The following is a 14,708-nucleotide window of genomic DNA, read 5'->3' as shown; positions in this document are numbered from 1 at the left end:
TGTCATAAGCCCCTTCAAGATTCATTCGAACTTGTTCTTGAAGCTCACGGATGTGACTACTAAGCTCTTCAGCCTCCATGCTACTCTTGCCAATGTTAGGGACATGACACGGTCCAATATATGACTTGGATTTCTCCCATATACAATCTCAAATGGAGTCTTTTGAGTGGAGCAGTTCTTGGAACTGTTATAAGCAAACTCAGCATGGGGAATCACAAAGTCCCATTGACGTGGACTATCACTAGCTAGACACCTCAGGAGATTTCCCAATGTACGATTCACCATTTCAGTTTGTCCATCAGTTTGTGGGTGACAAGTACTGGAAAATTGAAGCTTGGTGGCCATAAGCTTCCATAAAGTTCTCCAAAAATGACTCATGAACCTGGTATCACGATATGAGGTTATGGTCTTGGGAACGCCATGCAATCGAACAACTTCTTTGAAGAAAAGATGAGCTGTGTGTGAAGCATCTGTGGTATTTTTACATGGAATAAAATGAGCCATCTTTGAAAACCGGTCCACAACCACATAAATTGCATCATTTCCCCGCTGTGTTCTTGGCAAACCCAATACAAAGTCCATGCTAATGTCTTCCCAAGATTGGCTAGGAATAGGAAGTGGTTGATAGAGCCAACTATTTTGCTTTCCCCCTTTTGCTTGCCGGCAAATCATACATCGATTAGCATACCTCTCAACATCACGCCTCATCTTTGGCTAGTAGTACCTTTCTTGAACTAATGCCAAAGTTTTGTCTCTTCCAAAATGCCCACCTAGGCCTCCCCCATGTAACTCACTGATGATTTGAAGTCTTAGAGATCCTTCTAGAATACAAAGTAGATTGCCTCTAAATAAATAGCCATTCATCAACATGAACTCCCTACTTTGGCCAACGTCACACTCAACCAAAACTTTGCTAAAGAATGGATCAGAATTATAGTATTGTGGAAGCAAATCAAACCCAACAACTTCATAAGCCAAAGTGTTAAGCAAACATACCCGGCGGCTAAGTGTATCAGCTGCTTTGTTCTTTGCACCAAGCTTATGTTTAATAACAAATGTATATTCCTGGAGAAAACAGACCCATTTAGCATGTCTTGCATTGAGCTTCTTTTGATCAGAATATAGTACAAACTCCTTATGGATTAAATAATGCCGCCAAAACCTCAAGGATTGCACTATTGCATAAAACTCCACATCATAAGTGGAATAACGCTTCTTGGCGTCATTTAATTTCTCGCTGAAGAAAGCAATTGGACGCCTATTCTGACTTAGGACAGCCCCAATTCTCACATGAGATGCATCACATTCCACCTCAAACACTTCTTCAAAATTCGGCAATGCTAGGATTGGTGCTTCAGTAAGCTTTTGTTTAATTAAGTTAAAGCTTTCTTCAGCGGACTTTGTCCAAGTGAATGGACCAGCTTTCATACAATCTGTGAGAGGAGCAATTATGGCACTGAAATTCTGAATAAAACGTCGATAGAACGTGGCTGGCTAGCCCATGAAAACTTCGTACCTCAGAAATGGACTTGGGAAGTGGCCATTCAACAATTGCTTTAATTTTCTCATCATCAACTTTAATTCCTTCTGAACAAACTATGTAGCCCAAAAATGCTACATTATTTTTCATGAAAGAACACTTCTTCAGATTGGCATACAATTTCTCCTTCCTCAAAATCTCTAACACTTGGCGAACATGATGCAAGTGTTCATTCAAATTACTGCTGAATATGAGAATATCATCAAAATAAACAACCACAGATTTGCCAACGAGAGGTTTCAATACCTGACTCATTAATCTCATGAAGGTGCTTGGAGCGTTGGATACCCCAAATGGCATGACAAGCCATTCGTAAAGCCCATCCTTAGTCTTAAAAGCAGTTTTCCATTCGTCACCAGCTTGAATTCTTATTTGATGGTAGCCACTATGGAGATCAATCTTGGAGAATACTTGTGCCCCATGAAGCATATCAAACATGTCCTCAAGTCGAGGGATGGGAAACCTGTACTTCATTGTAATTTTGTTAATTGCTCGACTATCTATGCACATCCTCCATGTGCCATCTTTCTTTGGTGTGAGAAGAGCAGGAACAGCACAAGGACTGATACTTCTTGGATATATCCTTTCTTCAAAAGCTCCTCCACTTGTCGTTGCAGCTCTGCATGTTCCTTTGGACTAATCCTATAATGTGGTAAATTAGGTAGAGTGGCACCGGGAACCAAATCAATTCTATGTTGAATATCTCTCATAGGTGGTAGGCCAAACGGTAACTCTTTAGGAACAACATCTGAAAACTTATCCAGTAAATTCCGAATACCTTGCGGTACTTTCAAACTCTCTTCCTCATTTGTGCTAGGATAAGCCGGCAATCCCACTCTCTCCACATGCTTCTGCAAATTCTTTCATTGACAAAAGATTGATAGGTGCCTCCTTAGGTACTGCTTCTTTAGATGGAGTTAAAACATATCTGATCCCTTTGAGATTGAGAGAGTATGTGTTGTTGTAGCCATCATGATGAACCTTCCGATCAAATTGCCATGGCCGCCCAAGTAGAATGTGACATGCATCCATGGGAAGTACATCACACGAAATTTCATCTTGATAATTACCAATAGAGAATCTCACTAAGCATCTTTCCTTAACTGGAACTTCACCACCCCTTTTGAACCATGAAATTTTGTAAGGTCTCGGGTGCTTTTCACATTTTAGTTGTAGCTTCTCAACCATCCCTCTTGCCACCATATTTTCATAGCTTCCTGAATCAATTAAAACCACACACTTCTTACCATAAGCTGTACAATGAGTATGGAAAATATTTGTTAGCAGCCAATGATCTTCCCCTTTTGACTTAGGTGCAGCCAAAACACATCGTATAACAAGGTTCTCAGCTCCACTATCTGGTTCACACACTTCTTCATGAATATCTCCCTCTCCATCAGTGTCATAAATTGGCAAGTCATCATACTCTTCATTGATCATGTTTAGACGAGCTTCTTTGTTTTTCTTTGGACATTCATAGGCCATGTGCCCTTCCAAACCGCATCGAAAACAACTGACATCTCTCTTCTCATGACCTCGCGGGCTACTAGCACGTTCATTCCTTCTATCTCCAAAAGACGACTGATTAAAGGTTCTTGGTGCTCTTGATTTCTCGTTTGAAGTTCCGCTCCCTGGAGTCTTCATAAAACGCTTTAAAGTTACTCTCCTCAATTTCTCCTCTGCTTTTAAAGCCATCTGATAACACTCTTCCAGCGTGCGCAAATGATGCAAAATAATCTCATCATATATTTCTTGTTTCAAGCTACTTCGATACCTTGCAACTAGTTGATCATCAGTTTCTTGCAATTGTAGACGTCTCAAAAGCTTATAGAACTCTTCTGTGTAATCAACCACACTTTGGTCTTGCCTTTGACGAAGATGATGAAATTTAAGATATAGAGTTTGGTTGAAATCATGGGGAAAAAACATGTCATCAAGTTTCAATTTCATTTCAGCCCAGGTATTGACACGTTGTAGTCCCTTCCGTTCCCGACGTTGCTAATATTCTTGCCACCAAGTTAGAGCAGTACCTTGGAGCTTTGTGGCTACAAACTTCACCTTCCGATCTTCAGACATATTCTTCCATTGGAAGAAGGTCTCTAAAGAGGTAACCCAATCACAGTAGGGTTCGGGATCTAGCTTACCATGGAAATCAGACACATCAACACGAATACTTTTATCAGCATTTTCTAATGCCTTTGCAAGGCGCTCCATTGCCCAAGCAAATTGCAATTGCACTTGTTCGGACGTAGTCGTACCGAAACTTGAGTCGTTAGAGCCTCCATGTTCTTGTTCTTCTGGGATATTGAATGGTTGCGGAATGCCACCACCAACATGATTTCCACCCCTAGAGTGGGGAGCCGCCTCAAGATCTCTTCCATCATTCGGTGCAAATTGTCATTGGATTGTCTCAACTCATCTATCTCATCACGTTGATAAACGTCATCAATTGGAGCTGTTCGTCTACGATTGCCACGCCCCCTCACCATGAAGGCCAGAAAGAAAACACACACACCCACAATAGGATTGGTCAGCGGAAAACCCGTTCTGATACCACTTGATGCAGGTGTATATGGGGTGCTGGTGTAATGGGGTTTAATCTGGGAATCACTGAACCAGGTGATAGGGTTTGAGAATCACTCACCAAAGAACAGAGTATGCACTGTTGATAAACTTTCAATCACATGAATTTTCCCACAAGGCCAATATTACATGATATATATGAAAGACACAACTTAATTGAAGTTCAAGTTTCAATAGGACTCTCACTATGACCAAAGATGACTTGACAGCTTTCCATGCGCATGACTTGTTTTAGAGACAAGGAATTAAATTACTTCTTGCACTTCCAATGGACATTAATTAGCTTGCAGCTGGTCCTTTGACTGATGCATCAGAGATGGAGAGCTTGAAACGTTGGACTTGAATCTTGGAAGCAAGTCTTCAAGGCTTCACGGCTTCAAGGTGGATGATGGAGGCTAGGATTTTCATGGCTCCTTCTTCTTCTTCCTCTCCTTGCTTGAAAACGCAGAACTTGAAAACTAGAGAGTGGAGAGAGAGGGAGAGAGCTTTGACGTTATGGGAGCTTTCTGAATGGGACAATGTGTTGAAAAATGTCCAAGGGTGTGGTGTATATATAGGGGACGTGAACTTGGTCTCCAAGCTTCATGAATCTTCTTTTATTTTCCCAAAGAATTATCTAATAATTCCACACAGCTTTAACCAATCACATAGCGCTATGTTAGCTCTATTATGTCAACCAACCAATCAAAATGCTCCAAAATAAGTCCATAATCCTCTAAATATATTTTTGCCGAAAAATCTAGAGATTTAATCTGATTCTATTCTTCATTTCCAGCCAAAATATCTTGAGAGAATTTAGGAATGAATCTGGACAACGAATCTGGACTTGTTTTGAGCCTTATCTTGTTGCACATACTTCACCCTTCCTTGAAATTCTCCAAAGCATATCCCAACGTCATATCCTTGATGATTTTCATGTTATCTTCATGATTCTCTCTTGATAATTCACGGAAAAATAAAGATTTAATCCCAAAAATATCTCTTTTTCGTCCAACAACCCAACATCAATTAGGCTCTTCTCATTTTGCCGAAATCCATATTAATCTAGAAGATTTTTGGGCCTCCATGTGTCATCTCCAAGCCATAAGGTCTCCTAGTGCCTCCAGGATTCTTCTATTAACGCCATTTCTCTTCATTTTTTCTACCATTTCTCAAAATAAAACTAAACTTTCTCTTTACCCTTGGTGCTAGGGCTAGGAGATTTCTTTGTGTACAAGCCGAGATTAGTTTGAAGCAAGTGAACTAATATGATATTTATACGGGTTTTTTACTTCAACAGTGTCTGAACTCTTCGAGGACTTTTGAAATGATACCTGAACTTTCAAAGTTATCAATGTGATACCTGAACTCATTTTTTCATATCAACGTCGTACCTGCGGTCGATTTCCGTCACAGAACAGTTAACTATGACCACGTGCTCAGCACGTGAGGCACAAAATAAGGGTAAAAATGACATTTCCCACTTCCTTTAGTTCTTCACGGGGTTTTTTACTTCAACAGTGTCTGAACTCTTCGAGGACTTTTGAAATGATACCTGAACTTTCAAAGTTATCAATGTGATACCTGGACTCATTTTGTCGTATCAACATCGTACTTGCGGTTGATTTTCGTCACAAAACCGTTAACTATGACCACGTGCCCAGCACGTGAGGTACTTAATGAGGTTAAAAGACTAATTTACCCTCAAAAGTATTGTTTTTTATTTTTTTTTGCTTTCTTTCTTTCTGTTTTTCTTTCTTGTTTTTCTTTTTCGACGTCTTCTTCCCTCTGATTTGTCCCCTCCAATTGGAAGCCATGGCCGCAAATCAGATCTCACCTTCTCTCTCAACCACCCAACCCTTTCCAAGCACTACCTGACTACAACCGAACTCAGCTAGATCGATATGGCTACCTTGCAAAAATTCAAGCTCCTCGCCACTCAATGCCCCGTCATTGCCGGAAGCCCCACGCGCAGCCCATCCGCCAGCCCCGTCGTTCACCTCCGCTGCCGTAAAACCCTCAGATTGTTCCTCACCTGCCCTGACCGCCACCAATTGCCTAGCCGGAGTACCTCGTCCGATGCTCCCACTAAGTACTGATATTACAGCCGCAAATAACCAAAGGCCGGTTCTTTTTTGGACAAATTGATTAGAAGCTGGAATTAGTGAAATGATCATTGCCCCATTATTCGATAAATCATATACATATAGATATAGTTATATACAGACACACAGTCGCGGAAAAATCAGTTTTGGGTTTTCTCCCATCATCACCATCCTTCGCCTTTTCGCCGCTGTTGAGAGAGAGAAAGAGAGACTCTCAGTCTCCTTCACTTTTACATATTTTGATTCAATTACAAAGACACGGACTATTTTTGAAATTCATGAACTTATGCTGTGATGTTAGTTGCGGTGAGGAAGCCGAGTGCCACGAATGTGTGGCCCGCCTCTGTCATATCTCCGACAAGCTGCACAAGAAGGTCTGGATTGCCGCAAGCCATATTCTCTCTCTCTATCTCTTTCTGATCCCTCTGTCTGAAATCTCAGGTAAATTCCAAGTCTGAAATTCATGAACTTATGCTGTGATGTTAGTTGCGGTGAGGAAGCCGAGTGCCACGATTGCGCGGCCCTCCTCCGTCATATCTCCGACAAGCTGCACAAGAAGGTCTGGATTGCCGCAAGCCATATTCTCTCTCTCTATCTCTTTCTGATCCCTCTGTCTGAAATCTCAGGTAAATTCCAAGTCTCAGATCTGGAGGCCAAGCGTCGTGAAACGGTCTACACCGCTCCGGCCTGCAATAAATTCAGAGAAGCAAAGTTGTGCTTTGAGAACTTCTATGAGATGGAGTCCCCGGCGGTGTTCGTCCATCAGAGAATTGGATTCAAGTTTTGCTTTGGGTTTTGCATTTTGCTAGGAAATGTCATCATCCCATCTGATTACCATTTTGCAGATGAAAAAGGAAATAGAAATGGAGAAGAAGAACTAAAGGTACGACAGGACACGTGAAGAACTAAAGGAAGTGGGAAAGGTCATTTTTACCCTTATTTTGTGCCTCACATGCTGGGCACGTGGTCTTAGTTAACGGTTATGTGATGGAAATCGACTGCAGGTACAACGTTGATACGAAAAAATCAGTTCAGGTATCATATTGATAACTTTGAAAGTTCAGGTATCATTTCAAAAGTTCTTGAAGAGTTCAAACATTTTTGAAGTATATATTTTTGAGGGTAAATTAGTCTTTTCACCTCATTAAGTGCCTCACGTGCTGGGCACGTGGTCATAGTTAACGGTTCTTTGACGGATCGAAATCAATCGTAGGTATGACGTTGATACTAAAAAATGAGTCCAGGTATCACATTGATAACTTTGAAAGTTCAGGTATCATTTCAAAAGTCCTCGAAGAGTTCAGACACTGTTGAAGTAAAAAACCCTATTTATACAGTATTATAAGTAGACCAATTTTAAAGACAGATATTCACAGGCATAAACTTTGTAGGGAAATTCTACGGTACATTAATGTACCAATACATTTAAGTGGGCTAAATTTGATATAGATGTAGACTGACTTCATGCATAAGTAAACTAGCTTGACTTGATCTCAAATTAGTATTCCTCTATATCGAACTAGTCTCCTTTTTTATTGAACTAGTCTGCTTAATGTACCAATACATTCATGTTCGGCAGACAAACCTAACTTTGTATTACCTAAGGAAAATGTTTTATAAAAAAAATTGACGAGAAGTAAACTCTGCGCAGACTAATTTGAGCAGCCAGGAAACTTTGAATGGAAATGCAAAATATCCACCTAGTACTGATCTAAACACCACCTTCAAAGCTCCCGCCCGATACACCTTGAGACCATGACGTGCGAGTTTGCTATTCAATGAAAGCTGAAAATGTGGCCATTGAGACCTTGACGTGCAAGTTTGCTATTCAATGAAAAGTGAAAATGTTCAATAGGCACTACTCCGATGAGGAAATACTCTGGTACTGAGACGTTTTTTCATTTGTAGAGTTAAACATGTTTGTCTTTTTTGTTTTTTTGTATTTTTTTAAATTTATTTATTTAATTTTTTTTTATAATCAATTTAGAATTAGATGTGTTTAGACGAATGTATTAAAAAGTGCGCCTGAGGCGCAAAAGGCTCTATTCTTTGTATATTTCGCCTCAGATTTCATGACAAGGCGTATAGGCACCGAAGGCGTACTTCTAGGCTTGAAAAGCGTGGTGAGGTGTGAAAAACATGATGGAGGCGTGTGCCCCCAAAAAAAAAAAAAAAAAAAAGATGGTAGATGAGTTTTGAACTTCTGCGTTGTCTTGGAGATGATTTCTGCCCCAAGTCGTGATAGAGATTGAAATAAAGGGGTAGAACGGAAGAAGGAGAGAGAGTTGGGCGCTATATGCTGTGGTTTTGTCGCAAAGGGACGGCACTGTAATAGCTGGAGAGAGAGAGTAGGTTATGATCGAGTTGGTAAAAGCACCTCAGAACAGGATAAGATGACTTTCACAACAGTTGGTTTGTGCTTAATTGATTGAGGACGTTGAGAAGCAGCTTTGGTGAAGATTATATAATACCGGCCTCTTGATATATACAATCAAGTAATACTGGTTAAAGCTCCTATCGACAATCACATGTAATTTGGAAGATTATTATGGTTTTTTGAAAGACTACTTTGATTCATCCTTATCTATGGTCTTCCAACTTTCCTAAATACTTTATATCTGTTAAGATACAATTAGTGGCACACTACAATACAAACACCTATGTTTTCTATAGACATAATTAGTTGTTATTTTTTCTGTATACATGTGTTTTACTAAATTTTTCTTTAATACGTACTTATTTTATTATGATGCAAGGCTTCCCTTATGCCTCGAGGCTTACATCTTGTTGAGGCTCTCCGAAAATGCCTCGGGTTACGCCTTAGCGTTTTAAAACAATGGTTTAGACTATGAATTCTTTTTAATATATTCTTTGTTTCACCAAAAAAATACACACACACAGACGGACATATACAAGGGGCAGGATTGAACCATAGACCGACCCAGAGATACTTAGCTGTGCCTAGTGAGTTACAACATTTAACTGAACTTCTGCTTGATTAGAAGTTGAGCGCCCTCAACTAGCCTCTTTACCACCACTGCTGCAGGCAAAATTTCCTTGATGAGGCCTACACTTTGGCCAGCATACAAAACCATGCTTTCAATGTCCCCAGTTGTCGTCACATTTGGCACTGTACCGCCAAGACGACGGATTTCTATTTCCTGTTGGTTCATGGGAAACATGTCAAGGATTTCTATTTCCTGTTGGTTCATGGGAAACACCTCAAAAATATGTCAAGGGTTCATGGGAAACATTTACAGTTTCCAATTAATTTTCAGTTGTGCATGAGACAAAAGTTATCATATAAAAGTAGTGTACAGAATCAAAGATGAAATCATTAGCAAAAAAATTAATTATTGGGAGATGACTTCCATGGAGGCCTTGACTTGACTAGTATATCAACATGGACTCTTACCCTGTCATGTATTGTTGTTCGACCAATGACTGGCTGATTAGCTTCGGTTTCATGAACAGGAAGAGACTTCCAATCAGTGAAGAAAGGCGTCTTTAAAACACGATGGGGTGCTCCGGGCCATCTTGCACGACCAAATATATCAGTGTACTCAGTTCTGTCATATTCAACCAACTTCCTCTTGTATGTGGGATGAGCATGACTTTCCTCAGTTGCAAGAAACCTGTAAAATGTCTCGATATCAAAATTTAAATTTTGCAACTACAAATTATATTTTAAATATTTAAAATTTCTGTTACTAGTATCAATAAAAGTCAACAATAAACATAAAATCACCCAAATTCTTACGAGAAACCAATGACTAGAAACTAAATTAAAAATAATATTGTGATTGGATTGTAGCGGAAATGGTTCCTTCTTTATAAGGAGGCAAGATTTTACAATCTGGAAATGTTTTCATCCCCAGAATCTAACATGAAAAACTGCATCATAACAATAACCAAATAACCCAAAAAACTTATCAAGTTCATATATATATATATATATATATGTTTTATCCAGAGCGGAGTTCCTCTTTCAAATTAAAGTGTGAACTTCGAGTTTTGGGTTTCTTTTCGGTTGCATATCTACATCTCGACCGTTCAATTTTTAGGTCCTAGTGTATAGATCATCTCTGTAAATTTTCAGCCAAATTAATAATCGTTAAGGTATCTAACTCGCTTAAACCAATCGACAGACTAAATCTGTCAACCTGAACCGTACTAGCTTTAAGGCAGTAATCAATGCCTTAACGATCATCAATTTGGCTGAAAATTTGTAGAGATGATCTATATACTAGTACTTAAAAACTGAACGGTCGAGATGTGGATATGCGACTGAAAAGCGACAAAAAACTTGAAGTTCACACTTTAATTTCAAAGCGGACCTCCGCTCTGGATATGATCTGATATATATATATATATATATATATATGCTCAATAATGACAGTGACGGGGTATCAAACCTAGTGCCTAGGCAGACTCCTTGTGCACCAAGGGCAAGGGCGGCAACATATCCACGAGCATCCACAATACCACCTGCCGCAATGACAATTATATTTCGATCTCCAACAAGATCGACTACCTTTGGCAACAATGAAATCAAAGCATCCTGCAATTTTAAAAATAGTAAAAAGTAGATGGATGTCAACACTCAAGTAATTTCAACTCATGAGTATCAAGGAATAGAGAAGAATGTGAAACATGAACAATTCCTACTGGTTCTCCCTGAACCTATATATTACAGAAGCAGCATTTCTTCAATCTCCGGTATCCATAGATCTTTGCCATAGTATATAGGACCATATTATGGCACTGTGATGAGCACCATATCAGAGCATCCAGAGTTTTTTTTCCCTGAGATGGGAGTATTGGTGTGAAGCCTAGTTTGGTGAGAAGCCTTGGAGAGATTCCTAGTTCACAGTTTTCTATTTCTATCCTAACAAATCTGTATGTTATACGCTCTAAACTTTAGAGTTTGTTGATCCTGGTGTCTAGGCAGTGAGTATAGTGCATCAGACTGCACATACAAACAACTCCCTAACCGTTATCCCCTAAGCTTTGAGGAGAATTTAAAGTGCATTAATGTTTAATATTACTAAACACTGCAGTAAAGATAGATGTTTAACAGTCTTCAGTATGTTACTTTGAAATATATTGTTAGCACACCTCCTAATAACTTAAGCTTTTGGGACTTGGTTGTCTTCCATAGTACATGAATGTCTGAACCCAACTTTTGAAAGCTACTAATTACAAGATGTAATTGGTTCTTTCTTCGACGTGAAAAGGTGGTGTATTCAAGTAGCGCACATCTTTAATAGCCTGAAAGCTTATTTTCAATAACCTATATAAAACTGATGAACAAAACTTATCATCCATTGTATTTACTTCAACAGGCACACATGCCAAAAAACAATTTCTGGCTATATATTCTTAATCTTGTAAAATGACTGAAAAGGATATTTGACATGATAGAAGTGTTCAAGTAGCGCACATCTTTAATAGCCTGAAAGCTTATTTTCAATAACCTAAATAAAACTGATGAACAAAACTTATCATCCATTGTATTTACTTCAACAGGCACACATGCCAAAAAAACAATTTCTGGCTATATATTCTTAATCTTGTAAAATGACTGAAAAGGATATTTGACATGATAGAAGTGTGTGTGTGTGTGTGTTGGCAGCAAGTGATCAAAGGTACAAGATCATCATGAGTGAGTAAATGATCTAACAAGAGACTTGACTTCTTTTTTCCTGGTCGATAGATTTAACCCTTTCTAGGAGAATATCATCATATGCATATTTTAAAAGGTGAAGTACAATGTCCCACTCCCCTGAACCAAATTTACATTTTCTTACTATTTCTCAAACGAAAATCTTATATCAATGTTGGATCTAGTAATTCAAATTTTGGATCTAGTAAGCACTCTTACCTGACTGATCACATGCCCTCCTGCTTCACGTCCTTGGACAATAATCGCATCTACACCAGCATCGATTGCTTTTTTTGCCTCCTCCAAACTCCCTACCTGCCTCATATATGAGCAAGTCAGTAAAGTGTTCCAGGAAGAAAGAAAAAGGAATCAAGCCAGAGATCTATAACTATGCTGCATCCAGCATATGTCTTCATTACTCTGTACAAAGTGGAACAATTGTTACTGGTTTCACTCAGTAAAGGATTCTATCCCTTTTTTTATCTTTTGGAAGCAGAAAGCCGTGTCCTCAATGCACTCATATTTTCATATATATTAAGTCCTGGACTTCCAAATCTTCAACAAAATATTCTTTCAAATTTCAGAAAGACCAGGCTTTCTTTTGCATATGAATTTACTATTATTAGGAGTCAATTCAAATATAGCAGAAATCATATATATACACATGGGCTAGTCCATATCAAGTCATACTCACTCCTTTCTCTATATTTGTCAAATTCACTTGAATTAACTTAGACTAGGAAAGAACTACTGCTTTTTGTTCTTGAAGCTCAAGAAGAATATCCAAAATTTAGTTCTACTATTATTTACTTTGTGTTCAGCTGGTTATAATATGAAATTCTTTTTATACAGTTTGTCTGTGATACATGGATATTACTCTTAGTCCAAGCTGCAGTTAATAATCAGCACAGCTGCAGTGACATACAGAAAAATTTGCATACACCAGATATCAAATTACTGATGGTTGTATGAGGAGAAACAAAAAATTCCAGCACATAACTTTCTATTTCAAAATATCAATGAGGACAACATTAACAGGAACACTCACTTGAGGAACAATCTTAACCCCAGAACGATGAGCTTTCGTCACAAGCTCCACAGAACAATCACCCCAGTATACCTGTAGCACTGCTACCTTTTCCTCCAAGATGACGTTTATATTTTTCTCATGTGGAAATGCCAGGACAACACCGACCCCAAATGGTTTGTCAGTTAAGCTTCGAGTCTTTCTGATTAGCTCTCGGAGGTAGTCTGGTGATTCCTGGTTAATGGAATCACTTGAGCAATGAACTCATATTCATTGAAACCACTAGTTATAAGTGTTAATATGTGAATGTGTGTATAGATGTAAGATTATGTTATGTGGTTATATATGCTATGAACGTCTAATGAGGACATGGATCTCAGTTTTGATTTGAGAGAGTAAGATGACTTTGTGTGGATGAGTGTATAAATGTCCAGGTTTCTCAATAGTTTGCAATGAAGATTTTCTCCCTTTTTAAAAAAAGACCATCTTCTTTCCGTGATTTTTAATTGGAAAAGAAAAATATGTATATGACTCTTTTCTAATTGTACACTTGAAAAGATGATATAAATTGTTCACATAATGGATTTTGCCTAGGAAAAAAAAAAAATTGCAACGTTTGAGCTGTACATTGCTACTGTTTCATAAAAGTTCATCCCTTAAAATGAAACCAAAAAATATCTTGTGCTACTAAGCAGTTCTATGTTTGGTTATTAAGATCATGTTTAGCTGCTGAAAAGAAAAGACTTGCAAGAGTTTAACAATTGAATGAGGAAATTTATGACTATTTACCAATTGAGGAAAGAATGTAAAAAAAAAAAAAAAAAGGAATTTAGGATGTGAGAAGAAGCAAATAGTAGATGAAATATACCCAATCAGGAGCCCTGAGGAAAGCTAGTCCACCAGCATTAGCAACAGCAGCAACAAGCTCCGGTCCAGAAATATCAGGTCCCAATGGTGCCTGAACTATTCCATACTCAAAACCCAGAATCCCATGCCAACCCATCTCTCTCTCTCTCTCCCTCTAATTACCCGGCAAGAAAAATAACAGATGATGAATACGCATTTGGCGGTGGCACGGCTGCTCAAGTTTCTTTTATTTTGCCAAACCACGTAAGCCAGGACGTCAGACTTTCTTAACTTTACATCATCTTTCCAATTCTTTATATTTATTTTTAACAGGGAAGCTTTTGGTTTTCAATTTGACAACTGAGACATAATATTTATAATTGTTTATGCGGATATTTTTGTTCAAGTAAATTTTGAATATGTGTCTTGACCCAAACTCTAGTTTACTTGACGTAGTTGTAATAGAGTTTTGAATTAGAGATATTCTCGGAGATATTAATAGATATCCGATTAATTGTACCATTATCTTTCCTTGTACAACTCTGATTCTATGTCTTATACTCCTCTATATAAAGAGGCCCCTATTATCAATGAAATCTCGACTAAATTCTATCCCAATTTTAGTTTTTCTTAAACATGTTATCAGCACGAAGCCCTAATTCTGAAACTCTAAATTCGTAACCTTCAAACCCTAGCCACCAACGCCGCATACCTTGAAGCCCCAAATCCCAAGAGTCCGGAATCGGCGGCGCCACCCCAAGAACCGGCCGGATTTATACTGAACTGGCCTCTAGAAGAAACAAAAGGTTCCCTGACCGGTTCGCATTCTCCCAGTTCTCCTCTTGTCGTGACATTTTTCCAAGACAGGCAGCCAAAACCCAGAAGTCGGGAACCGAAAAAATTACGACAAAAATCGGCCAGCAGAACCTTTGCACCTTGAATCGCCAGCCAAACTTTCCTCTG

General features: G+C 38.7%; 1 protein-coding gene across 1 annotated transcript; it reads right to left on the bottom strand.

Moving 5' to 3' along the window:
* Window positions 1-9,027: 9,027 nt before the first annotated feature.
* Window positions 9,028-13,971, bottom strand: LOC112172365 (NADH:quinone reductase). The gene is made up of 6 exons (XM_024309675.2): window positions 13,768-13,971; window positions 12,921-13,133; window positions 12,092-12,187; window positions 10,623-10,768; window positions 9,623-9,842; window positions 9,028-9,368 (listed from the first exon to the last, which is right to left on the bottom strand). The coding sequence occupies exons 1-6, from the start codon at window positions 13,900-13,902 to the stop codon at window positions 9,186-9,188; spliced, it is 993 nt and encodes a 330-aa protein (XP_024165443.1). The 5' UTR covers window positions 13,903-13,971; the 3' UTR covers window positions 9,028-9,185.
* Between the last annotated feature and the right edge of the window lie 737 nt (window positions 13,972-14,708).

The sequence above is a fragment of the Rosa chinensis genome, chromosome 6, assembly GCF_002994745.2.
Source record: "Rosa chinensis cultivar Old Blush chromosome 6, RchiOBHm-V2, whole genome shotgun sequence".
NCBI lineage: Eukaryota > Viridiplantae > Streptophyta > Magnoliopsida > Rosales > Rosaceae > Rosa > Rosa chinensis.
Note: the sequence above shows the minus strand (reverse complement) of the source record. Positions and strands in the feature narration are given on the sequence as shown.